The 25924-nt window shown below is 50.0% G+C and overlaps 2 protein-coding genes across 15 annotated transcripts in view; both read left to right on the forward strand.

Moving 5' to 3' along the window:
* Window positions 1-5506, forward strand: part of MYH9 (myosin heavy chain 9) — an 89564-nt gene extending 84058 nt beyond the window's left edge. The window contains exons 35-41 of the mRNA XM_048218171.2: window positions 185-313; window positions 1265-1353; window positions 1444-1567; window positions 1855-2063; window positions 2617-2725; window positions 2818-2990; window positions 3924-5506. Coding sequence (XP_048074128.1) covers window positions 185-313; window positions 1265-1353; window positions 1444-1567; window positions 1855-2063; window positions 2617-2725; window positions 2818-2990; window positions 3924-4041 — 951 coding nt within the window. The 3' untranslated portion in view covers window positions 4042-5506. The remainder of the gene's footprint in view (window positions 1-184; window positions 314-1264; window positions 1354-1443; window positions 1568-1854; window positions 2064-2616; window positions 2726-2817; window positions 2991-3923) is intronic.
* Window positions 5507-11470: 5964 nt separating this feature from the next.
* The window catches only part of LOC113255995 (apolipoprotein L3-like), a 51267-nt gene continuing 36813 nt past the window's right edge, over window positions 11471-25924 (forward strand). For 3 of the 14 annotated variants that reach the window (XM_057316479.1, XM_048218169.2, XM_057316481.1), the window contains exons 1-3: window positions 11851-12218; window positions 25346-25388; window positions 25571-25679. The gene's annotated coding sequence lies outside the window, so the exon portion shown is untranslated. Of the gene's footprint in view, window positions 12219-13144; window positions 13189-18791; window positions 24619-25345; window positions 25389-25570; window positions 25680-25924 lie in introns of those variants that run through there. The other 11 variants (XM_048218165.2, XM_057316478.1, XM_048218164.2 and 8 more) reach the window with 10 other exon arrangements.

Consider the following 25924-nt stretch of genomic DNA (forward strand, 5'->3'; position numbering starts at 1 on the left):
TCAAAAACGTGTGAAAACGACATCGGATGAAAGAGACGTGTGTCCTTATTATTTTGCCCTTTCACTGTTACGTTGGTTACATATGGTGCCAGGCTGAACGCAGCCTGAGGTTCCTGGGGGTGGGGTATCCTTGAGAGGGGTGGTGGCCGTGGTGGGGGTACCAAGCCTCTCCTGCCCACCCCAGGCCCAGATGAAGGACTACATGCGGGAGCTGGAGGACACACGTGCCTCCCGCGAGGAGATCCTGGCGCAGGCCAAGGAGAACGAGAAGAAGCTGAAGAGCATGGAGGCCGAGATGATCCAGCTGCAGGAGGTGGGCCGGGCCCCGGGAGGGCACTTGGGCTCGCCAGCAGGGGGCAGCCCACGGCCTTCACCCAGCCGGCCCGGGCCAGCCAGCACAGCTGGCAGCCAACGAGCCCAGCTCCGGCGGGCTGGGGGTGGTTTGGGCTTCGTAAAAGAACTCCCTGCAGGGTTTCATTAAGTAGCCGGGCTTCCTGGTATGACGAAAACGTGTGCGTGAATTAAATTGTCACCTTTTGGGGCCAGCTCCCTTGCATGAAATGAGACTTTGTGGTGATTACCACCTCCTGCTGAGCATTGGCGCTTGGTGGGGCGGGGGTGGGGGGGCTCCTTCCCCCTGCCGCCTTGTCTGTCACACGTGAGGCATATCATGGAAGACTTCCCTCCGCCCTAGGCGGTCTTCTTTAGCATGAGGTGACTGGCCACCCAGTGCTCCTAGCGGGGCTGGGTGTCCAGGCATGTCCTCGGTCACTCTCGCCTGATGGCTGTGCTCTCTCTCTTGCCTGGGCCTGGGGTGAGCCCTCCCTCTGAGGTTGTGTGTGGGTCTCTGTTGAGAACACCTTACCCACCTGGCTTTCAGAGACTACTTGCTCTCGCCCTAACTCATATCCCTGCCTTGTCCCCCGACTTCTGGTCTCCCCAGAACGTAGAGGGAGCAGCATCCCATTAGGGCGGGACAGTTTTATCTCTACATCCCCAGCACGTGACTTGGCTCCTGACTCTTAGATAAAGGGGCTTTGCAAATGTGGTGCCTAGGCCATGGCCTCATTGGAAGGAATCAGCCCTGTGAGCCAGACGGGCTCATGAGGAAGGGCTTCATGGAGGAGGCAGACCTGGGAGGGGGTTTGAGAGGAAGGGCCAGGGGCTCAGGGAGCATGGTGCTACAGAGTACCAGGAATGGGAGAGGGGGGCATGCGGGGCTTTGGGCCGCCCCAGAGGGTCACAGTCTGTGTTCTCATGGCAGGAACTGGCAGCCGCCGAGCGTGCCAAGCGCCAGGCCCAGCAGGAGCGGGATGAGCTGGCCGATGAGATTGCCAACAGCAGCGGCAAAGGGTGAGCCGTGGCGTGGCGTGTTCAGTGGAGGGCAGGGGGTGCCCGTCCTCTGGGACAGGCCCTGTCTCACTTCTCCCTGCCCTCACCCAGAGCCCTGGCGTTGGAGGAGAAGCGGCGCTTGGAGGCCCGCATTGCCCAGCTGGAGGAGGAGCTGGAGGAGGAGCAGAGCAACACGGAGCTGGTGAACGACCGGCTGAAGAAGGCGAACCTGCAGGTGGGCGGGGCCTGGGCCGCCGGGTGTTTCTTTTGCGTCAGGCTGTATTCCTCCCAGACAGTTGCTGGCGGGAGCCCAGTGCTCGCTGTGCTTTGGGGAGTGTGTCCTGCCACCTTGGTTTTGGTCTCTGGACCCAGGCTTTGGGAGAGCTCCCTTTTCTGGGAGGGCCCAGAGCTTGGGGCCCAGGGCCTGGTATTTTTAGGGGCTCTGCAGGACCCAGTGGCCCCACCTCTGCCCCAGCCAGGGCCCCCCGGCCTTCCTGTGGTCACCAGCCCTCCTTCCCGCAGATCGACCAGATCAACACCGACCTGAACCTCGAGCGCAGCCACGCCCAGAAGAATGAGAACCTGCGGCAGCAGCTGGAGCGCCAGAACAAGGAGCTTAAGGTCAAGCTGCAGGAGATGGAGGGCGCTGTCAAGTCCAAGTACAAGGCTTCCATCACCGCCCTGGAGGCCAAGATCGCACAGCTGGAGGAGCAGCTGGACAACGAGACCAAGTACGTGTTTGTGTCCATCACCTGCAGCAGCCTGCAGGCCCCTCTGTGCGTGCCCAAGCCCCGGAGGCCGTCATCCGCCTCCTGACGGTCGCTCACCGCTTCTGCTGGGGCTTCACGGAGTTTGCATAGGAGCCCACGGCCCACCTCTACAGTTGGGGGTTTTGACAACTGTCTCTGGGGGTGGAATCAGACAGAGGTGGGGGTTCCTGCCCAGGGGGCAGCCAGTCTGTGGGCTCAGCAAGACTGAGGCTTCTTTGGAGGGAATGGGCCGGTCACGCCGAGCCCCAAATCTCAGTTTTCCCTTTCCTTGCTATATGCCTGCTCTTTGGATTGTGTCCCCTCCCTCCCTGAGCCCATTTCTTCATCTGTGAAATGGGGTAGTCACTGTGCCTCCCCCCGTAGGAGACCAAGCATGTCGTGGGTGTTCGGTGACGATGGCCGGCCTCCCCGTGGGGGAGATGCCAGTGAGCCCGAGGGCGGGTTGTCCAGCTGGCGGTGGGTGGCTGGACCCTGTGAAGGAAGGTCCCTGAGCCGCTGCGTCTGTGCCTTGCAGGGAGCGCCAGGCAGCCTGCAAGCAGGTGCGTCGGGCCGAGAAGAAGCTGAAGGACGTGCTGCTGCAGGTGGACGATGAGCGGAGGAACGCCGAGCAGTTCAAGGACCAGGTGTGTGTGCGCGCATGCGCAGGGCCGCGGGGCCTGGGGCGCCTCCCGCGCCGGAGCCTCTGACCCGGGCCGCTGGCCGCACGTCTCCGCAGGCTGACAAGGCGTCCACCCGCCTGAAGCAGCTCAAGCGGCAGCTGGAGGAGGCCGAGGAGGAGGCCCAGCGGGCCAACGCGTCCCGCCGGAAGCTGCAGCGCGAGCTGGAAGACGCCACCGAGACGGCCGACGCCATGAACCGCGAGGTCAGCACCCTCAAGAGCAAGCTCAGGTGAGCCCCGCCGCCGCCCCGGCGCCCTCGCGCCGCCGCTTCCCCTCCACCGGGTTCCTGCGCTCCGGGGAGCACGTTTCAAACGGGGCTCCCCGAAGCCGGCTCTGTGCGTGCCCGTCCGTGGGCACCCCCGTGCCGCGCCGTCCTCGCTGCTGGGCGGGCAGGCGCCCCCCGCGCCGGTGCCGGCCTCCCGAGCACACGCGGAGCCCTGGGGCTCGTCCGGCCCGTCTCGCCTGAAAACTCGGACCGCGGGGCTGCCCCCAGCCTGCCGACGAGGTGTCCAGGTCGCACGGCCGGCCTTAGCGGGCGCTCAGGGTGGCCCGCCGGTCCCCGTTCGCGTTGGCCGAGTGCGGCCCGCGGCGCTTCTCCGTCCGGGCCTGTGCGGCCGTGGGGCCGCCGTGCGTTTCTCCGGGAGCGGCAGCGGCACCGTTGAAGAAGGATCGGGAGGTGGAGGCAGAGGCTCTTTCGCTCCAAGATTCTCAGTTCCTCTCTCGCATAAGCGTAAAAGCAACCGGAGCAGACGTTCTAGTCCGTACTTAACATTAAGGGTGTTCACGTGATTGGAAGAGGGGTTGGTGTTTGCGTCCGGGGTGGAGTTCCTCTCTATCTCTTGGTTTTAGCTGTTTTGTAGGAAGTTTGAGCGTTTGTGTGAAGAGTGGCATCTTGCAGAAGGTGACTCCGTCCCCTCCTGGGCCTTTCTCTCTTGCAGTCAGTCCCAGCTTCCTGACATGTTTTTACTCGTGTTTTGCAGTAAAGTGGGAGGCTGTGGTTCCCGAGGCTCCACAGTGCTTCCCCCTCCCCTCCCCACCCAGGATGTTAGGGCCTAGTGTCTCTCTAAAGATGTTAGGGCCTAAAGTCCCTCACACTTTAAAGTGTGAGAGCTGTACTTGGCCACCCTGGCCGGCCATGCTGACCCTGTGCCTCTGTCCCTAGGCGAGGGGACCTGCCGTTTGTCGTGCCGCGCCGAATGGCCCGGAAAGGTGCTGGCGACTGCTCGGACGAGGAGGTGGACGGCAAAGCAGACGGGGCTGAGGCCAAAGCTGCTGAGTAACTTCTCCTCCTGCTGCCCTCCTGCTGCCCGGGACGGACGGACAGACCGACAGATGACTCCGCCTCCCCTTTCCAGCCCCCGCAGCACCCCCCTCCACCTTCTTGGGACTGCTGTGACCGTGACCGCCCCACCCAGTCCCACCAGGCCAGGGGACCTCAGGCCTGTGCCTCCCTGCCCACCCCCCAGGCCCTTCTGAGGGCGTTTGGCTTCCTCGGCTGCAGTCCCCTCCTGCTCCCTTCCCACCCTCAGAACCTGATACCAAAGAGTCAGAGTCTTGGGCCCCTGGCCTGGGAACAGAGTGACCAGCAGGATCTTTGGCCCTCTCTTGCCACACAGCACAAGATGGTGAGGCAAGGAGGGGAGGCCACTGGGGATGGGCAAAGAGAGTTTTCTACGAATCTATTTTTCTTCAGACTAAGAAGTTTTGATAGCCCGACGCCCCAGAAGAGTTGTCACCTTCCCCCACCTCTGCCACCAGCTCCCCTTCCTCCTTTGCTGTTGGCAATCACACATGGCGACCTCACAACCTCTGCCCCGTCGGCCCCCCACTCCCCTGAGCCCTGGGTGATTGGGTAAGAGCAGGCCCAGGGACGCCCCCTCTGTGCAGGGCACAGAATGCGGGGGGCGGGGAAGGAGAATCGTCCTCCCCATCCGCTCTGGGCAGTGCCACAGTGGTCCCCTTTCTCTTTCAAAGTGTCTCAAGTGCAATGACGACCCCCTTCCCTCCTTTGCCGAGGGCAGCTGGCCCCTGCCACCGTGGGGCTGCTGGGCCGAGCAGACAGGGCCTTGGGGCCAAGCTGGAAAGGCCAGTGGTGGCTTCTCCCAACATTCTCGGGGACCAAATATATTTAATGGTTAAGGGACTTGTCCCAAGTCTGACAGCCAGCGCATTGCGAAGGGCCAGTGGCCCTCCCACATAACCTTGTACCTATCCTAGGACTGGGGCTCGAGGGTAGATTATCTGCACTGTCGACTCAGTATGGTTTAAAAATCTGCCATCTGCACGGATGTGTTTGAAAGGAAAAAAAAAAAAGTTTTTTTTTTCCCCTTCTTAAAATAAATGATAAAATTCCAAGTCTTTATCACTGCCTTTCCTTTGGAACCATGTTTAGAAGAGAGTAGCTTGTCCTACACTGGTCTACACTGGTTGCTGAATTTACCTGTATTCCTAACTGTTTTGTATATGCTGCATTTAGACTTACTTATGGCAAAGAAGGCATTTTTTTTTTTTTTAAAGAAAACAAGCTCAACAAATCATGAAGATATATGAAAGCTACATATGCCTAAAAAGCTCTGAATTCAGGTCCCAGTTGCTGTCACAAAGGAGTGAATGGAGCTCCCAGCCCCACCCCTTTTTTATATAACGAAAGTGCCTTAGCATGTGTTACAGCCGTCACCACTACAGTAAGCTGGTTTACAGATGTTTTCCACTGAGCGTCACAATAAAGAGTACCATGTGCTACGAGCCATGTGTCTGCTGGCATCTGTCTGCCCACGCGGGTGGCCTGGACGGGGGGCTGTGCGTGGCTTCTGCAAGTGGGCACCTACTTTGTGCATCTTCTGGTTTGTTTGTTTTTTTTTTTTTTTAAGAATTTATTTCTTTCTTTGAGAGGGGGACGGGGGGAGAGAGCACAAGAGCAGGGGGAGGGAGAAGCAGACTCCTGGCTAAGCAGAGAGCTGGATGCAGGACTCCATCCCAGGACCCGGGGATCATGACCTGAGCTGAAGGCAGACGCTTAAGCGACTGAGCCACTCAGGCATGCCTTTGTTCATCTTCTAGAAGCTTCCCGTAGTGCAGCATGGCCGAGGCACAGGCTTGGGTGAGGGGTGGCAGTCGTGCAGGAAAGGTAAGCTAGAAAGGCAGCCTGGGCCAGGGGCAAGGATGCTAAGAGGGTCTCCTAGAAACCTCTGTTCACTTCAGTTACTGAGCACCCACTGTGCCTGTGATGGGGTTAGGGACACAGACCTCAGTGCTTACTTCCGGGATGGGGTTAGGGACACAGACCTCAGTGCTTACTTCCGGGAGCGTCCTTAGTTGTCAGACAAAGCCTGCGCTCTGGAGGTTCGTCCTGAGTTCGAGGGAGTCGGTGACCGGGCCTGTGGATACTGGAGCAGAAGGCCACGGAACTTTTGTTCCTTCCTTGGTTCTTCAGCAAAGGCTAAGGGAAACTGGGCTCCTGGAGTACAAGGACAAGGAAAATAAGAGGTCCCTGCAGCTGCAAGAGAGAGGGAAAGGCGTTCCTTAGAGAAGGGCTGTGGCGTGGACCCAAGCAGCCCACCTGTGCGCCTCCGGGGTCCTGGGACCACTATGTGGCCTGTTCAGCTGCTACGGAAAGCTGTGAGCTTCTAGGCAGGCCGGGCTGTGGGCCTCCATCAGCCCACTCCTTCAGCCCCTGCGCCTGTGCAGGTGAGCTCGCAGCCCCTGGGGAGGGAGCCGCAGATGACAGGTGGGGTAGCCAGTCTCCAGAGGACTCTGGGTGCTTCTCCCTGTCTTCGAGGCTCCAGGGGAGAACTCCTTGCCTCTCCAGCTGTGGCGCCTCCGGGCGTCCCTCCGATCTCTGCCTCTGCCTTCACATGGCCTTCCAACCCACAGCTCCCGGCTGTGTCACCTCTGGGTATCTCTGGTAAGGACCCTAGTCATTGGATTTAGGGCCCACCCAGATACTCTGTGATGATCTCAAGATCTTTAACTTAGAGGATTTGCGAAGACGTAAGGTCTTTCCGCATAAAGTCATAGTTACGGGGTGCAGAGATGAGGTCATGGGCATGTCTCTAGGGACCACCATTCAACCCACTGCAGTACTCAGCAAATATCCGGCCTCCCCCCTTCAGATCCATGACTGGGCTCTGTACTTTGTGCAGGGGAAGTGCCGGACAGGGTCCCGCCCTGCCACGAGGGAGGGGCGGTCCCAGGGTCGCCCGATCCACCCACCACGCAGAGAGGGAAAGAAGTTCATAGCGCACATTTTGGAAAGGGACAGGGAGGGAGTAGTCAGAACAGGGCAGGGCGAGGAAGCCATCATCAGGTAGGTCTCTTCCTGCAGAAAAGCTGCTGCTTCCTGGAGGTGGAACCCCCACACCTGGGGGCTCTGGAGGGGATCCCAGTGCACTGGGAGGTTGGGAGGGGCCTCCAAGCTCCTGTCTCTGTTTAGAGCCTGATCACGTAGCCACAGAAAGGAAAGAACTATTTGTACAGGCAGCAACTTGGATGGGGCTCAAGTGCATTACGCTGGGTGAATTTTTTAAAAGCCAGCCTTGAAGTGTTACATACCGAATGATTCCACTTATCAAATATTCTCAAAATGCCAAAATTACAGAGATGGAAAGCAGGTTGGTGGTTGCCAGGAGTTAGGGAAGTCATGGGAAGGTTAGTGACCCTAAAAGGTTAGTGCCAGGGAGCTTGCTTGCAGAGACAGAACAATCTGGAGTGTTGTGAGAGGCCCGTGAATCGACAGGTCCTAGGGCTCTCGTACAGGCAGACGGAGTGTGGGGCAAAAACTGGGGAGATTTGAGTGAGGTCTGTCATCCAGTTCCTTGAACCCGGGTCCGTGTCCTCGCTTTGACAATGACCATAGTAGCTAGGGAAGGTGTCACCACTGGGGAAATGGGGTGAAAGGTACACAGGACTGTACTTTTTTGTCTTGTGAGTCTATGTTTGTGGGTTGTTTTTTTTTAAGCCTGTGATTCTAGAGCTGAATAGTGGTGGTGATGGGGAGGATCAGTGGGCAAAGGTAGGGAAGCCACGGCCAGCTTCGTGGTCTGGGGAAAACAACCTCATTCTCAAAATTTAAGTGTGTGTGTGTCCTCGTCTGTACGTGGAGGTGATCGGGACAGCCGGCACCCAGACGGAAGGAGGTCACCAGATGCCGTGATTGCTCAGTGCCTGCCCTACACAGTGAGCGCTCAGGAAATAGTAATTCTTTTTAAAAAAATAATTTTTTTTTTAGAATTTATTTATTTATTGGAGAGAGAGCACAAGCAGGGGAGCAGCTGAGGGAGAGGGAGAAGTGGACTCCCCGCTGAGCAGGGCGCCAGATGCGGAGCTCGATCCCAGGACCCCAAGATTATGACCTGAGCCCCGGAAATAGCAATTCTTATTAATTGAGCACCTACTGTGTGCCGAGGTGCAGTGAGAAACGGGGTGGGGTGCACATATTCAAGCAGGGCTGTGTGATACCCCATCGTCTCCACTGTTTGTGAAAGGGGGACCTGGACGCAGGGGAGTTTGGGCCCACAGCGCTCTTCAGGCAGCTTGTCCGACCCCCTGGAGGCGGGGACCCATGTCAGGAGCATCCAACACTGCACCAGTTGCCATGGGCCATCGTGGGCGCAGCCAGACCCAGCCCCCCTGCGGCCACTAGGGACTCAGACTGCCGGGCTGGCCCCCACCGCTGGCTGAGATCGGGCAGCCAGTTCTCATGGTATTTGAAGTTTTGTGACTTGTCTCCAGCCAACAGGGAGAACTTAGGGATGAAAATTTTCAGAATACTTGAGGGTTTTAAGGGTTTCTCTCCCTCTGGGCTGTCAACCTGAAAAATAAAATCGCTCTTTCACCAGCAAAATGAGTTTATTCGGGAACAGCAGAGGAATTGGAATTCGGGACAAACCATGGCAAACCACAAGCAAGCCCCAAGAGACAAAGGGAAGGGAGCTTTTACTACCTTTTAGGAGGAAACTGGGGAGGGTTGTTGGGAATACAAGTTCCGCAGGGAAGAAGATAAATTCAGGGTTGTGACCGTTTCTTGCTGGCCCCCAGCAGTGGGGAGTGCCTTGCAGCTGGGCAGAGAGGGATCTTCCTTCTTTTTCTTAAAAGCAGAGGACTAAATCCCTACATGAACAGCTCCCTCCCTCATCAAGAGAGTTCCCATCTGCCTTCTAACCCGTGGAGCCACCGGCTGCAGAGAGCGCCCCCAGCAGGCTCCCCTCTGTCTTCCTGGCGCCACCGTCCCACAGTTTCACAGGGGACCGCGTGGGAGCCAGAGAAGAAATCGAGGAAAACCAGCTTTGGAGCAAGCGGGGTCAGCCATCTGAACCACAGGTTTCTCTTCTGTGAGACGAGGAGAAGAAATGTTTTCCTGGGCGCCTGCGTGGCTCAGTCGGTTGGGCATCTGCCTTCGGTTCAGGTCATGATCTCAGGGCCCTGGGATCAAGTCTCAGATTGAGCTCCCCGCTCAACAGGGAGCCTCCTTCTCCCTCTCCTCCTTGCTTGCTGTCTCTGTCTGCCTGCCTCTCAAATACATAAATAAAATAAAATTGTTTTCCTCCCAGGGCCGTGGTGGCAGATACCATCATGCGTGGAAATGCTTTGCAAAGTGTTAGTAAAGGGTCAGGTGCTGTTATGGTTTTTCCACCAAGACTGGGCTTCGTAAGGATTTATGATTTTTTGTTTCTTATTTTGTTTTTATTCAAGTATAGTTAATACACAGCGTTCTGTTCGTTTCAGGTGTGCAATATGAGGAGACAATTACTTGTATCTCTCAGCGCTCGTCGTGATAAAATTAAATCTTTTAAAAAATTAATTAATGAATTTTAAAAGTTCGAATTCCAGTACAGTCAACATGCGGTGTGAGAGCAGTTTCCGGTGTGCACTGTAGGGATCCAGCAGTTTCCTGCCCTACTCAGTGCTCATCGCAAGTGCGCTCCTCGCCCCCAGCCCCTGCCCCCCTCATCCGCCCACCCGCCTCCCCTCTGCAACCACCAGTGTGTTTTCTCTGTGTTTAAGAGTCTGACTTAAATAAAAACTTGAAACATTCACAAAAAAAGAAAAGGTCTGTTTTTTTTTGTTTGTGTCTTTTTTTCTTGGTTCATCTGTTTTCTTTCTTAGATTCAACACACGAGTGAACTCATATGGCGCTAGTCTTTCTCTGATTCCGCTTAGCATTGTACCCTCTGGGTCCATCCAGGTCGTGGGATGTTGTTCACCGTTGTAACCATTTTTTTTTTATTAAAAAAAAAAGTTTTTTTAAAGATCCTTTCATCCATTTGAGAGCTAGAGAGGGAGGGAGAGCACCCGAGCAGGGGGAGAGGCAGAGGGAGAGAATCCTCAACCAGACTCCTCTCTGAACCCCAGGCGGGGCTCAGTCTCACCACCCCTGGCAACCCCTGCTGTCCTTTCCTCTTTATGAGTTTGACTGCTTTAGGGTGCTAAGTACCTCATAGGAGTAGAATCGTCCAGCATTTGTCCTTGTGTGACTGCCTTTTTTCCCTTTTTTTATTGGGGTGAAATATGCATAACTCCACATTCCCATCAGCCATTGTTAAGGCTACACTTCAGTAATATTAAAAGCTCTCACAATGTTGTGTGACCAGCACCACTATTGTTGTTTTTCTTTTATTGTAGTTGGAGTTTTTTTAGAAGTTTATTTTATTTTTTTTTTTAGTAATCTTTCCTCCCAATGTGGGACTGGAACTCACGGCCCTGATCAAGAATCACACACTCCACGGACTGAGCCAGCCAGGCGCCCCTCTTTTTTTGTAATACGAGTGCCCAATTTAGGCTTTGACTGCCCTTGCATCCACTTTCTGAAAGAGGGCCATCTCCATAAACACTGCTGGCTAAGGAGCCAGGCTGCCCCACCACCTAACCCGCCCAGGAGGCTCCTTTGTTTTGGAAATCTTGGTTGAATTCCAAAGCTGACTACATAGGCCACCTGTTTTGTCTCTTCCCAAGCCACCACCTGTCCCCTCACCTGGCTTTCCCCATCTGCAAATTCAGGCCCAGCTCCTGGCCCACCCGTGGGTTGATCATCTCAAGCCCTGGAGTGCGATTCTTGGGTCATCATTCTGTCACTCTGTCCCTCCCTCAAAGCTGGGGAGGAGCCACGATGCCCCAGGGACATGTGCCCAGGGACCCCAGAAGGAAGGGTCTGGTTGGCTTCCCTGTGCACGGGTGTGGGGGCGGGAGGCGGGGTGCGGGCCACCCCCAGCCCCTTGGCCAGGGCAAAGCAGAAAAGCCCACAGCAGTGCGGCTGCTACAGCTCTCCCAAGCCGTGGGGCCTTTTCCGCTCAGCTTCTGTATCTGTGCAGGGGCCCGTCTCTCCTAGGGTTGCCAGGGGAACCAGACCTGCCTGCGTGGCCGGTCCCCACAGCGCCTGGCACACACTCAGCTTTGGCCACGGCCGCTGCTCTGCTCAGGGACCATGCGGGAAACATGGCTCGCTGGCTGTTTCCATTTGCTCTTTCCTAACACTAGCCTTCCTAGAAGAGTCCTCCTTTAGAAAGAAAGACATCTGTCATCAAGCAGAAACAAGCGGGCTAGAAAACAGCAGTGTTTCCTCAGCTCTCTCCTGCAAATGTCTGCATCCCTGCAAACAGCACTTGGCTACCAAGGGCGGGCCTCCTGGGGCTGTGCTGACATCAGGGACAAGTCCAGAGTCCTGATTAGATCCAAAGGGGTGGGGGGAGGACACGGACAGACACAGGCGCACGAGGAAGTGGGGTGGGAGGGACAGAGAGGAGAAGCTGGGAAGAAGCACCCAGAGTGGGCGTTGGTCTGTGGGGAGACTCATTAGCTGAGGGTCCCACAGTCTGTCAGTGGCAGGAGGGCTGAGTAGGGAAGGACCTGGAACGCAGGTGTGGGGCTGTCCCTTTGAGGCAGTCAGGGCAGACTAGGGAGGGTAGGACACTAGGACCAGCCTGGGTGTGTTTGTTTCATCAGGAGCTGCTTGAAGTGGATGCTTTCAGTTTCCCTTTAGGTCCATGTGTTTGGGCTCCGGGTGTGATTACTACACAGACTCCCAGCCAGGTCCTCCCAGCTAGGAACTGCTGGATGTGCTTCAGCTCCCAGAAGATTCCTTGGTGAGCTCGGAGGGTGGGGGCCCCAGAGCAGGGAGATGTCTGGGCTTGGCTCCCTGCCCCCCACGGGGCCCTCTGTTCCCCCCATTGTGGGGCAGGAAGAGAAGAGCAGGCCTGTGAAACTGCAGCAGAAAGAAGGGAGTGGCCGGGGGTGGGAAGGGCCACAGCATAGATGGTCCAGGCATCGAAACTGAAAACAGCAAACTGTAGACTTGTGGGGTCGACAATGAGGGCGTGAGTTTTATCTGTGTGTTTATGCCGGCAGAGGCAAACCTAGAAGCCTTGGGAATGTTAAAGTCCCATTTCTCCTCAGACAGCTGCGTCAGAAGGCCTGGTCTTCCCTTCTGTCCTGCCGGCGCCCACCGGGAGCTCTGTGACCCTGGGTGAGTGCCATCCCTGGGAATTGTTTGTTCACATCTCTAAAAACTTGTCTTCAGTCTTTTCCTGTTAATTCACAGGATCTGCCGTGTTTCGTGCGTGCTCAGCTTTCGACTACTCTAAGTATCGAGGGTACTGCCTCCTGGCTTCTCCCTGTCGTCTGACTTAGTTCATGGTGTCCTTTGCAATTTTTATTTTTTAAGAGGTCAGATAACTGAAACTTCCCCTTTATGGCATCTGGGATTTGCATCTTGCTTAAAAATTTCCCCAACTCCACATTATTTTTTAAAAACATGTCTTCCAGGACATTTGTAGCTTTTTCTCTCTAGCTTACATTTAGGTCCTGTTGGGATTTATTGATTGATTGGTTGATTTTGTACAAGCCTTTCAGTTTTTCCTTCTCTTCCTCCCCCTCTTCCTCTTTCTCCTCCTATTCCTTCCCCTCCTCCTCTCCTTCCTCCTCTTCCTCGTCCTTCTCCTCCTCCTTCTTTGTCCTCCTCCTCTTCTTTTCCTCCTGGTTCAAGACATCTTTAACAGATGCCGGCTACAATCCATAGAAACTTGGCTTTTTTTATGGCTTCAAAGGAACCTGAAGTGCGCTAAGGAAATGACGCCCACCCTTCGTTAGGGAACAAAAGTAGGGTGAGGGTGGAGGGAGTGGGGCCCAACATCCACACCTGGCCTGACCACCCTGGGGGAGGCGAGGCTTTGGAAAGTCCTGCCAAGGCTCAGACATCAGGACAGCCATGTTTTTCTGCAATTCCCTCTTCCTCTTTCTCCTCATATAAAAACCATTATGGCTGGAGTACAAAGACATGAGGAATTAAATGGAAGCTCCAGGAAATCTGATAGAACTGTCCAAAGCACGTTGAATCAGAAGGGTAATTCCTGTGAAATCTGAGACCTAGTCTTATTTGTTCTTGGCCTGCAGGAGCTTTTCATCAAGTTAGCAGAGACCAGTGGAATTGCTGAGCGGTGAGTGAAGCTGGCTGTGCTGTGGCTCCCGCAGCTCAGATCTGAGCTGGGCTGTGCCCTGGAGACCCAGGGCAGAGGGTCCCCCGGGAGGCCCTGGAACAGGAGTTCAGGCAGGGACTAGATAGGCCCCCGGCAGTGCTCAGAGCGGGACAGAGGAGAACACACAGAGAGGACTGCACTCAGGACAGTGCACATTCAAGGGGAGTCTGGAGTCAGTGGGGGGCAGCTGGTAGGGGAGGCAGCAGGTGAGCTGGGCTTCCACACACAGCTACACTTTTACAAGGTGAGGAAGTGGGAAAAAGGTATTCCAGGGGAAGGGAGTAGCATAAGCAAAGGCCTGGAGGCTGAGGTGTGATCAGAAGCAAGGAGGGGCTTGGGCTGGCTCAGTCCTTACAGCCTGCGTGCGACTCTCCATCTCGGGATTTTGAGTTTAAGCTCCATGTTGGGCCTGGAGCCTACTTCAAATAAAAATTAAAAAATAAAAAAAGAAAAGAAGCAGGAAGTGAGGGGTCCTTGAGGGTCTCTGGGCCAAGGCACCATGGAGGCAGGGAGCAGTGCGGAAGACAGGAGTGGGAGCATTAGGGAGCCCAGGGTGGGGTCCAGGCTAAGGAGTTTGAGCCTGTCTTAGTCTCCCCTTTCCCCGCCCGAGGAGCATGCCTGCAGCTGCTTGTGGGGAGATGCTTTGGTGAGAGTCTCTGTGCTGCTGCCTCTGGAGAGCTTAGACGGAGCCGGTAGGGATGGGAGGGCTCCGTGTCCTGTCCGGGCTGTGCTGGTGGGCAGGGGCAGGCTGCTTCCCTCCTTCTCCTCCTGACAGCCGTGCCGGGAACTGACAACCTGCAGGCTGGCCAAGGACACCCGGGTACTGATGAGGCAGGAGGGAGCACTGTCCAGCATCAAACCCAGCGGAGGCCCAAGACAAGGGTCGGGGCCCGGCCAAGTATAGCGGAGGATGGAAGAATGGGACAGAGAGTGCAGACACATTTGCAAATGTTTGGCGTCATCCAGGGTCTGGCTCTTTCTGCCAGCACGCTCCTCCTGCTCTGCCTTTGCTCTTGGTCCTTGTGCTTCATGATGTCCTTTGGCTGCCTGGGGCTCCCTGCTCAGTGGGCACTCTGCTTCTTCCTCTCCCTCTGCCTGCCACTCCCCCCCCCCCCCCCCGTTCACGCTCTCTGGCTCACTCTCTGTCAAGTACATAAACAAAATCTTTATTAAAGAAAAGGACCCCCCCTTCTTATTAGGAGTAATTGACAATTAAATGACCTGCATTATACTAACTCCTTGTTGCGTTACAACTTTTCACCGTTATATCTACCTTTTTAATATACTTAGTCTCAGCTCTTCTCCTTTGGACATTATTGGGAATCACGGTTTTACAGACTCAGCCTGGCTCAATTAAACATGCTCATAATAAATATTATCAATTATCATTATTATTATTCTATGTAATTGGGTAGGATTCCCAGTGGGTGCCCTATTGAGCACTGCTCCGACCATTCCCGAAGCATCCTTTCTTTCAGGAGTAGGGCCTATTGAAGGCCTGTGAAGTTCAGTTTTCCTCCCAGGAGTCTTGCTGCCTTTGAGTGGAGTAAAGCCACGGATGCCTGTGTGAGTGGGCGAGGGATTGCTAGAAGATGTATCCGTCGAAGGGTGGAGTTCACTCTGATGACTCTAGGTTAACCTATGTTATCATCCCACTTTTCTTAGACAACTTCCTTTCATCCAGCACCAAGGTTTCTCCCATGCTGGCGATTGTCCCATCAGGATTCAGGCTTATGTCTTATGGGCACTTGCTCCAGTTGCTCCCATCATCTTTGAAGGGTAGTGTCAGACACCAACCCCTTATTGGGGTTAGCTGTTACTCACTGCTATAAAACCACACCCGCCCTACTAAAATTAAAAGAAATCAGAGTAATAAGTGCATATGGTTAAAACAACTCAGTTAGTACCGAGGGCTCTGCTCACCCACTTTCCCAATCAAAAACAATCACTTTTAATTTGTGGCCTTTTCTTTAGGTGCTTAATCAATATCTTTAAATGATATTCTTACACTGGGAGACAGAATAGGTGAACGTGTAGGCTCTGGAGACCGGCAGTCTGGGCGTGAATTCTGGCTCTGGCCCTAGCTGGGTGCTTTGGGTAAATTACTTAACCTGTCTGAGCTTCAGTTCCTTTTCTTACAGAGTCATGGGGAGAACTAATAGATGAGTTAATGCATACAAAGCACTTAGAACGGTGCCTGGTGCAAAGCAGGTAGTCCTCAGCCACAATAGTTAGTTTCATTCCCTTGTTTTTTAAATTTTGAAGAGTTACTCATTTCTTACCAGGACAGATAATGATTTCACTTACTTTTTTTTGTAATAATTTTTTATTATATTATGTTAGTCACTGTACAGTACATCCCTAGTTTTTGATGTGAAGTTCCATGATTCATTACTTGCGTATAACACCCAGTGCACCATGCAATATGTGTCCTCCTTAATACCCATCACCAGCCTATCCCATTCCGCCACCCCTCAGGAGCCCTCGGTTTGTTTTCCAGAGTCCATAGTCTCATGGTTCATTCCCCCTTCTGTTTACCCCCCTTTTCTTCTTCCCTTTCTTCTCCTACCGATCTTCCTACTTCTTATGTTCCATAAATGAGTGAAACCATATGATAATTGTCTTTCTCTGCTTGACTTATTTCACTTAGCATTATCTCCTCCAGTCCATCTTGCTGCAAATGTTGAAAAATGGTTTTTTGATGGCTGAGTAATATTCCATTGTATGTATGGACCACATCTTCTTGATCCAGTCATCTGTTGAAGCTCATCTTGGCTCCTTCCACAATTTAGCTATTGTGGACAATGCTGCTATGAACATTGGGTTGCATATGGCCCTTCTCTTCACTATGTCTGTATCTTTGGGGTAAATACCCAGTAGTGCAATTGCTGGATCATAGGGTAGCTCAATTTTTAACTTTTTAAGGGACCTCCACACTGTTTTCCATCAACTTGCATTCCCACCAACAGTGTAAGAGGGATCCCCTTTCTCCACATCCTCTCCAACATTTGTTGTTTCCTGCCTTTTCCATTTTTGCCATTCTAAGTGGCGTAAGGTGGTATCTCAATGTGGTTTTGATTTGAATTTCCCTGATGGCTAATGATTTTGAACATTTTTTCATGTGTCTGTTAGCCATTTGTATGTCTTCGTTGGAAAAGTGTCTGTTCATATCTTCTGCCCATTTTTTGATTTGTTTATTTGTTTCCCATGTATTGAGTTTGAGAAGTTCTTTGGAGAGCTTGGATACCAGTCTTTTATCTGTAGTTTATTTGCAAATATCTCTTTCCATTCTGTGGGCTGCCTCTTAGTTTTTTTGACTGTTTCCTTGGCTGTGCAATAGCTTTTTATCTTGATGAGGTCCCACAAGTTCATTTTTTCTTTTGTTTCTCTTCCTTTGGAGATGTGTTATGAAAAAAGTTGCTGTGGCTAATATCAAAGAGGTTGCAGCCTATGTTCTCCTCTAGGATTTTGATGGATTCCTGTCTCACATCGAGGTCTTTCATCCATTTGGAGTTTATCTTTGTGTATGGTGTGAGAGAGTGGGTCACGTTTCATTCTTTTGCATGTAGCTGTCCAATTTTCCCAGCACCATTTATTGAAGAGACTGTCTTTTTTCCACTGGATGTTTTTTCCTGCTTTGTCAAAGATTAGTTGCCCAAAGAGCCGAGGGTCCATTTCTGGGTTCTCTATTCCGTTCCATTGGTCTATGTGTCCGTTTTTGTGTCAGTACCATGCTGTCTTGGTGATCACAGCTTTCTAGTATAGCTTGAAATCCGGCAACGTGATGCCCCCAGCTTTGTTTTTCCTTTTCAACAATTCCTTGGCGATTCAGGGCCTTTTCTGGTTCCACACAAATTTAAGGGCTGTTTGTTCCAGTTCTTTGAAAAATGTCATTGGTATTTTGATCGGGATGGCCTTGAAAGTGTAGATTGCTCTGGGTAGCATAGACATTTTAACTATGTTAATTCTTCCAATCCATGAGCATGGAATATTTTTCCATCTTTTTGTGTCTTTTTCAATGTCTTTCAAGAGTGATTTGTAGTTTCTAGAATATAGATCCTTTACATCTCTGGTTAAGTTAATTCTGAGATAACGTATGATTTTTGGTGCTATTGTAAATGGAATGGATTCCCTAATTTCTCTTTCTTCAGTCTCATTGTTTGTGTATAGAAATACAACTGATTTCTGAGCATTGATTTTGTATCCCGCCACATTAATGAATTGGCTATAAGTTCTAGTAGTTTGGGGGTGGATTCTTTTGGGTTTTCCATATAGAGTATCATGTCATTTGCAAAGAGAGACAGTTTGACTTCTTCTTTGCCGATTTGGATGCCTTTTATCCCTTTTTGTTGTCTGATTGCTGTTGCAAGGACTTCTAGTACTATGTTGAATAATAGTGGCGAGAGTGAGCATCCTTGTCGTGTTCCTGATCTTAAGGGAAAGGCTTCCAGCTTTTCCCCATTGAGAATGATATTTGTTGTAGGCTTTTCATAGATGGTTTTTATGAAATTGAGGAATGTTCCCTCTATCCCTACACTCTGAAGTGTTTTAGTCAGGAAAGAATGCTGTATTTTGTCAAATGCTTTTTCTGCATCTATTGAGAGGATCATATGGTTCTTGACTCTTTTCTTGTTGATATGATCTATCACACTGATTGATTTGTGAATGTTGAACCACCCTTGCATCCCAGGGATGAATCCCACTTGGTCTTGATGGATAATCCTTTCAATGTACTGTTGGATCCTATTAGCTAGGATCTTGTTGAGAATTTTGGCGTCCATATTCATCAGGGTTATCGGTCTGTAATTCTCCTTTTTGATGGGGTCTTTGCCTGGTTTGGGGATTAAGGTAATACTGGCCTCATAGAATGAGTTTGGTAGTTTTCCTTCTGTTTCTATTTTTTTGAAACAGCTTTAGGAGAATAGGTATTATTTCTTCTTTGAATGTTTGGTAGAATTCCCCAGGGAATCCCTCAGGCCCTGGACTCTTGTTTTTGGGAGGTTTTTGATCACTGCTTCAATCTCTTCATAATTAATCAGTCTGTTTAAATAATCAATTTCTTCCTGTTTCAGTCTTGGTAGTTTATAGGTTTCCAGGAAGGCATCCATTTCTTCCAGGTTGTTTGATTTATTGGCATAAAGTTGTTGATAAGAGTTCCTAATCATCCTTCCTGTTTCATTGGTGTTGGTTGTGACTGCTCCCCTTTCATTCATAATTTTATTAATTTGGGTCCTTTCTCTATTCTTTTGAATAAGTCTGGCCAGTGGCTTATCAATCTTATTTATTCTTTCAAAGAACCAGCTTCTAGTTCTGTTGATCTGCTCTACTGTGCTCCTGGTTTCTAATTCATTGATCTCTGCTCTCATCTTGATCAACTGCTCTCTCGTGCATGAGTTAGGCCTGTTCTTCTGTTCCAGCTCCAGCTTCTTGAGGTGAGAATATAAAAACTGCATTTTAGATTTTTCTGTTCTTTTGAGTGAGGCTTGGATGGCTATGTATTTTCCCCTTAGGACCACCTTTGCAGTGTCCCATAGGTTTTGGACCATTGTGTTTTCATTCTCGTTAGTCTCCAGAAATTGTTTAAATTGATTTTTAATTTCCTGGTTTACCCAATCATTCTTGAGCAGGATGGTTCTTAGTTTCCAAGTGTTTGAGTTTCTTCCAAATTTTTCCTTGTGATTGAGTTCCAATTTCAAAACATTGTGGTCTGAGAATAGGCAGGGAATAATTTCAGTCTTTTGGTATTGGTTGAGACCTGTTTTGTGACCCAGTATATGGTCTATTCTGGAGAAAGTTCCATGTGCATTTGAAAAGAATGAGTATTCTATTGTTCTGGGGTGCAGTGTTCTGTATATATCCATGAGGTCCGTCTGGTCTAGTATGTCATTCAAAGCTCTTGTTTCTTTGTTGATTGTCGGCTTAGGTGATTTGTCTATTGCTGATAGTGGGGTGTTGAGATCCCCTACTAATAACGTATTATTATCTATATGTCACTTTATTCTGGTTAAGAGTTGGCTTGTGTATCTAGCTGCTCCCCTGTTGGGGGCATAGATATTTATAAGTGTCATATCCACTTGTTGGATACATCCTTTAAAAATAATATAGTGTCCTTCTGTGTCTCTAACTATAGCCTTTAGTTTAAAATCTAATCTGTCTGATATGAGAATTGCTAGCCCAGCTTTCTTTTGAGGTCCATTGGCATGAAAAATGGCTTTCCATCCCTTCACTTTCAGTCTGGATGTATCTTTAGGTTCAAGATGAACCTGTCTCTTGTAGACAGCAAATGGATGGGTCATGTCTTATTATCCAGTCTGCAACCCTGTGGCATTATGGGAGCATTTAGGCCATTCACATTGAGAGTGATTATTGAGAGAGATGATTTTAATGATGTCATGTTGCCTGTGAAGTCTTTGTTTCTATAGATTGTAAATTTCTGTTCTGTATCACTCTTGGGGCCTTTTTACTTTTATAGAACCCCCCTTAATATCTCCTATAGGGCTGGTTTGGTGGTTAGGAATTCAGTCAGTTTCTGCCGATCCCGGAAGGTCCTTATCTCTCTATCAATTCTGAATGACAGCCATGCTGGATAAAGGATCCTTGGCTGCATGTTTTTCTCGGATAGAGCTTTGAAAATATGCTGCCACCCCTTCCTAGCCTTCCATGTCTCTGTGGACAGGTCTGACGTTATTCTGATATTTTTTCCTCTGTACGTGAGAAATTTTTTGCCCTGGCCGCTTTCAATACTGTATCCTTGGATCTAATATTTGCGAATTGCACTATGACATGACGTGGTGTAGGTTTGCCATGGTCGACCTTGGGAGGGGTCCTCTCTGCCTCTTGGACACGAATGCTTGTTTCCTTTGCCAGATTAGGGAAGTTTTCAGCTACAATTTGTTCAAATATCTCTTCTAGACTTCTCTCTTTCTCCACCCCCTCAGAGATGCTGATGATTCTGACATTGGAATGTTTCATCGAGTCAGTAATCTTCTGTAATCTACATTCTTGAGATTGGATTTTTTTTGAGCCACGTTTCTGTTTTAACTTTCTCTTCTACCATCCCGTCCTCCAGTTCACTAATTTGATCTTCTGCCTCATTTACCCTGGCCGTCAGAACATCTAGTTTTGACTGCATTTGATTCATAGCATTTTTAATTTCTGCCAGATTCGCTCTCATTTCTGCCCTTAGAGATTCTATATTCTTGTTAATATTTTTGTTAATATTTTTTTCAAGCCTACACATCATCTTGACCATTGTTGCTCTGAACTCCATTTCTGACAATTTGGTTATATCCATATCCATCATTTCTGTGGCAGAGGCCACAGACTCATTATCTTTTCTTTGCTGGGGGGGATTTCTCCTCCTCGTCGTTCTGATGAGAAGAGGTTGCGGGGTTGCCCAGAGCCCAAATTATTCACCAGGACCCAAGCAGTGTGCACTTGTTTTATAGGGACCTTAGGGATGTGGGCTTTTTGATTTTTCAGCTTGCCTTCTGGGGGAGGGGCCTGCCGTGCTGATATTCAGGCAACCCTGTTTGGGTAGAGTCTCCGTGTCCCCTGTGAGGGGGGATGGGGATGGGCACACCGTGAGCTGCTATTTCCGGGCTTTTGTTCTCTGGCAGGTTTCCCTGGTGGTTTTCTGTGGATCTTCTGAGAGTCAGAGCAGCAATGGCCAAATCCTAGCCTCTGTCTCAGAACAGAGAGATCACAGTCTGCTCTCCACTGAGCTCTCTTGGACACTTTAACTCTGTTTCTGTCGGTGCTGCCAAAAACCCTGCAGCGTCCTGGGTTGTGCGCCCCACAGCCTGTGTCCCAGCCCTCACTTCCAGGGCCCACAAGTCTCTGTCCTTTGTGCTTCTAACACTGCCAGCAGCCCCCCGGTTCCTGCACGGGCTCCCGAACTCCCTGTTCCAGTGTGGTTCGTGAGCGCTCCGGAGCTCCGGTTTTCAGTGTGGTCGCGCGCGCGCTCCTGAGCCCCGGGTCATCAGTCCTGTTCCAGTGAGCGCTCCGGAGCTCTGGTTTCAGTCTAGTTCGAGTGTGCGCTGCGGAGCTCTGGTTTTCAGTCTGGGCGCACGTGTTCCCGAGCTCACGGTCTCAGTCTGTTCTCTTGCGGGTGCCCTCCGAGAGTCCGCCCCGCTCCCCCGTGCAGGTGGCTACCGCTTCCCGGTGCCCGAACGCGGTGGCTCCCTCCCCCTTCCATTTATCTTCCGATATCTGTGCGTGGATTCACGGCTCCCCGCTTTGTACCTCAATACTCAGCGCTGGAGATGTTCATTTGTAGAGATCCAGATGTATCTTCCTGCGTCTCAGCCTGATTCTGTGGGTTTTCAGGATGGTCTGGTACATATCCAGCTCGACTCAGGGGACCGGCTGAAAATGGGGTCCCCTACTCCTCCGCCATCTTTTTCTCTCTGATTTCACTTACTTTTATACTTTTTCTTACACACCTCCCCAGCGTGTCCTCATATCATGCTATCACTAATTTTTTTTTAAAGATTTTATGTATTTATTTATTTGACAGAGATAGAGACAGCCAGCGAGAGAGGGAGCACAAGCAGGGGGAGTGGGAGAGGAAGAAGCAGGCTCATAGCGGAGGAGCCTGATGTGGGGCTCGATCCCAGAACGCCGGGATCACGCCCTGAGCCGAAGGCGACGCTTAACCTTAACCACTGTGCCACCTAGGCGCCCCATGCTATCACTAATTTTATGTCCTCGATTAGAAACCTTTCTAGTCGTAAGGAATTTACTTACACCTTTGTGTCTTTTTTTTTTTTTTTAAAGCCTCTCAGTCGCTGCCAGTATTTTTGGACTCCCCACTTTATACAATGAAGATATTAATCCTCCTCTCTTCAATGCTTCACCTCCCAGCTTCTATCATTGTACTTTAATTTATATATTGGAAATAAGTGCATTTAGTTCTCATATTTAAATGGTCTCTTTTGTTCTAAAGGTTAAAAATCAAAGAAGAAGGTTTACATATATGTGATGTTTTCAGTATTGTTTACTGTAGAGCTAAGTTGTGAAATACAGTTGCACATGCTTTCTTGTACAGCTTTAGTTTTTCCTGATTTTCTAATTGCCTATGTTTTTACCTCTTGCATTGTTGCCTTCAACATTTCCTCCATTCCTTTCGAAGTGTGCATTGTGTAAGTATTGTATCTAGACCTCTTTCCCCATAGAACTCTTCACTTCTTGTTCCATTCTGGGCTGGTTGCTCTCTAGGCCTGCTGTGTGCCAGCTGTATTCCTCGGATTCCTTCCTGTCTGGTAATTTTTGTGTTTCCTGGACCTCATAACTTTCTGTCTCTTGGTTATTATCCTCCACCTTACCCCATAAACACACAAACTTTTTTTTCCTGCGGCTCTTTCTTAAGTCATTTTCTAAGAAATGATAACAAATGGTAACTTGTCATTCCCCATTTAGTTTCATTTCTTCTGTCACCTTTTTGTTTTATTTTCTGGAAGTTTTCCTGGACCTTTCCAACCTTTCCTTAGACTTCTTTAGTTTGCCATTACTTTTTTTAAAGATCTCTTTTTTGTCCCATAATTTTTAAATCCCTTTTCAGTGCACCCTGTTCTCATTTTATGAAGACAACACCTTTCTAATCTCCCTGAGGACGCTGGATCAAGGTTTAAAAAATTATTCCCTATAATCAAAATTACGTATTAATTCTGGTATCATTGTTTTTAAGGTTTATTAAGTCCAGTTGATTTTTGTTATTGTTGTTCTTTTTTTAAAGTAAGCTCTATGCCCTACATGGATCTTGAACTCATAACCTTGACATCAAGAGTTGCAATCTGTACTGACTGAGCCAGCCAGGCGCCCCTTCTGGAGTCATTTTTTATTTATCTTAGCCCCCCTTTCCATCTGGTCCTCTTTCTTATAGATCGGATCCTAGATTGCCTATTTGTAGTTAAGAGAGAGGTACGTTAAGTGACAGGCTTTCGTGGAGAGTGATTGGATGAGGCCCCCCTAGATGCCAGAAGACAGGTATTTTGTCTGGAGTTTTTCAGTTCTGCTTTTCCCCCTCTGGGGTAGACTTAGGCTGCTGTGAATATAGAATCGAGTGTGGGGTTGGTAACCTTCTTCCTGCTTCCCCTCTACCTCCCTCTCATCTTTGGTCTCCCTCTCTGAAGCTCTGCCTTCAGATCATTCTTCTTGCCTATTTGTCCTCACTCTGTTTTTCTAAGGGCACCTCCCTCTCTCTTCCTTATTCAGCTATCAGTTCTCCATCCAATCTGCCTTTAAACATTTGTCTAAGGCTCTGGACTCCTGTTCTTTTCCACTGGCAGCAGAATGAGGAGATGCAGTGTGTGGGTTCTTGAGTCCAGGAGGCAGGTTTGAACCCAGGCTAGCACTTACTTGATTTCTGACTCTGGGAAAATCACATAGTCCGTGCTTTAGTTTCCTTATCTTTAAACAGGAATGTAAACGATACACATCTCAATGATTATAGGAAGAAAATAGGTTATTATTTGTAAAGTCTTACAGCTATGAGCAATGCAGTGCATAGGCCACAACTGTGAGTCACTCTCATCATTAGTTATTTTTATACCTATAAGTACCTTTACTATCATTTCATTCAGGTATCAGGTGGGATATTTGATAAATGCTCTTTTGCCTTCTTCAAATAGTGTCTAGGGGCACCTGGCTGACTTCTTTGGAAAAGCATGGGACTCTTGACCTTGGGGTTGTGATTTTGATTTGTAAATTCAGTATAGAGATTCCAAAAAAAAAAAAGTGAACTTAAGATATTAATGCTTAAATGTAATCAACATTTGCTGTCTTTCCTCATCTCCCAAGGCAAGAGAATAACAGAACTAAAATTCTCTCTCTATAAGGGTCTGTTTTTTTTAAAAAAGACTATGAAGAACTGGTAAGAATGGAATGGTGGACACTGTCATGTAGTGTGAGTGTGAATGTGAATTGGTTTAATTTTTTGGTAATAGTGTGGCTCTAGGTATGAAAAAATTTGTACGTGGTGATACCTTCTGACTCAGTCATCCTGTTTCTCGAAATGTCTTATGGAAACAATCTCAAACGCAAAATGCAAAGTTTTATACAAGGAGATTGTTGTTCACACTATCATTGGGTGAAGAATTTGAAGCAATGTAAGGTTCGAAGTTGGTGGAGGACAGCAGAGAGAAGTGGGCACATTCTGGAGGGCTCAGCAGTCCATAGCAGAGCTGTAAGGATTTTCCCAGGACTCAGCAGATCTCCAGGCCCTGGGGGATAAAGAATCTTGCAAAAGCAAGGAGGACACAGGCTTTGGGAAGGTATGGAACGGGGAAATTAATCAAGACAAAGACTGGTTCACGATGCAGGACATCACTGTGGAATGAGAAGAGTCATGTACAAATAAACACATATACTGTTGACCCTTGAACAACACAGGTATGAACAACACAGATCTACTTCTATGCAGACTTTTTCATTAAATATATGACGGGACTGTATACGTACATTCTCTTCCGTATGATTTTCTTAACATTTTCTTTTTCTGTAGCTAACTGTATTGCACAAATACAGTACGTAATACACATAACATAGAAACTATGTGTTGGTCAGCTGTTTATGTTATTGGGAAGGCTTCTGGTCCAGAGTAGGTTATTAGTGGTTAAGTGTTGGGAAAGTCCGAAGTTATGTATGAATTTGACTGCACAGGGATGGAGTCGGTACCCCTAACCCCTGTGTTGTTAAAAAATCAACTGTATATCAATGAATGTTTTTGTATATTCAAGGCAGTAGACACAGTCATCACAAACATGGGATTTGGATTCAGAGACACTCGGGTTCAAGTCCTGGCTCTAGCACTGTTGTGAACACGTGGACTAACCTAAGTTCAGGTGCTGCTGTCTTCCCCATTCAAGTGGGAGCCACAAGAGCACCCACCCCCTGGGGGTGTGAGAATGGTCAGTGAGGGAGCACGTAAGGAGCCCTGCCTGTCGTAGACACTTGATCCGTATTAGCTCTTAGCAATTAGTAGACACACACGTTCCTGACCTTGAGGAAGTTCCAGAGCATTTGTCCCATCTTTTCTTCTGTGTTTGGTTGTATTGCTTCTATAACTTCTCAGATGGCAGTCTCCTTGTCCAATTATCTTCTCCTTGTGCCCCAACAGGACGGCAGGAGTCTGACGTGGCTTGGGAGTGAGCTGGAGTGAGGTGAGTAAGTTTCCTTAGATATCCGCTGGCAGAAGCCAGTAGACAGACAAGCGCATCGGGTAAAGTCTACTTTGGCTTTTGTAAGCATCCCAGAGGGAAGCACCAGAGACCTGGCCCCTCGCTGCTTCCTGCTGCCACAGCTGGCTCACATTTGACCCCACGATTTGTTTTCTCTTTGCCAGGGGTAAAGCGACACCACCTTCCAGGCGGGACGCAGACGCGAGCTGTAGGGAAGACTGTCAGATCCCACTGCTGGCACCATGACCTCAGGAGCCCATGGGCTCAGCCCAGGTAGTCAACTTCCACTTCTCTGGATGATTCCTGGAATTGCAGGGATGCCTCCAGCTGAGTTAAGCTACAGAGGAATCATTCCTTTGAAGAGCTTCCTTGAGCCACCAAGAGGGGTCAAGAGAGTCCCCAACACAGGATCTATAGGGACCCCTCCCTCCTGTCCTCTCAGGGTCATGGCTGAGGTGCTCATTTCCTCCCTCCCCCTGCTGCCCTTCAAATCCATCAAATGGCCCAAAAGTAAGGGC

This window comes from Ursus arctos, unplaced genomic scaffold (assembly GCF_023065955.2).
Source record: "Ursus arctos isolate Adak ecotype North America unplaced genomic scaffold, UrsArc2.0 scaffold_21, whole genome shotgun sequence".
Classification (NCBI taxonomy): domain Eukaryota; kingdom Metazoa; phylum Chordata; class Mammalia; order Carnivora; family Ursidae; genus Ursus; species Ursus arctos.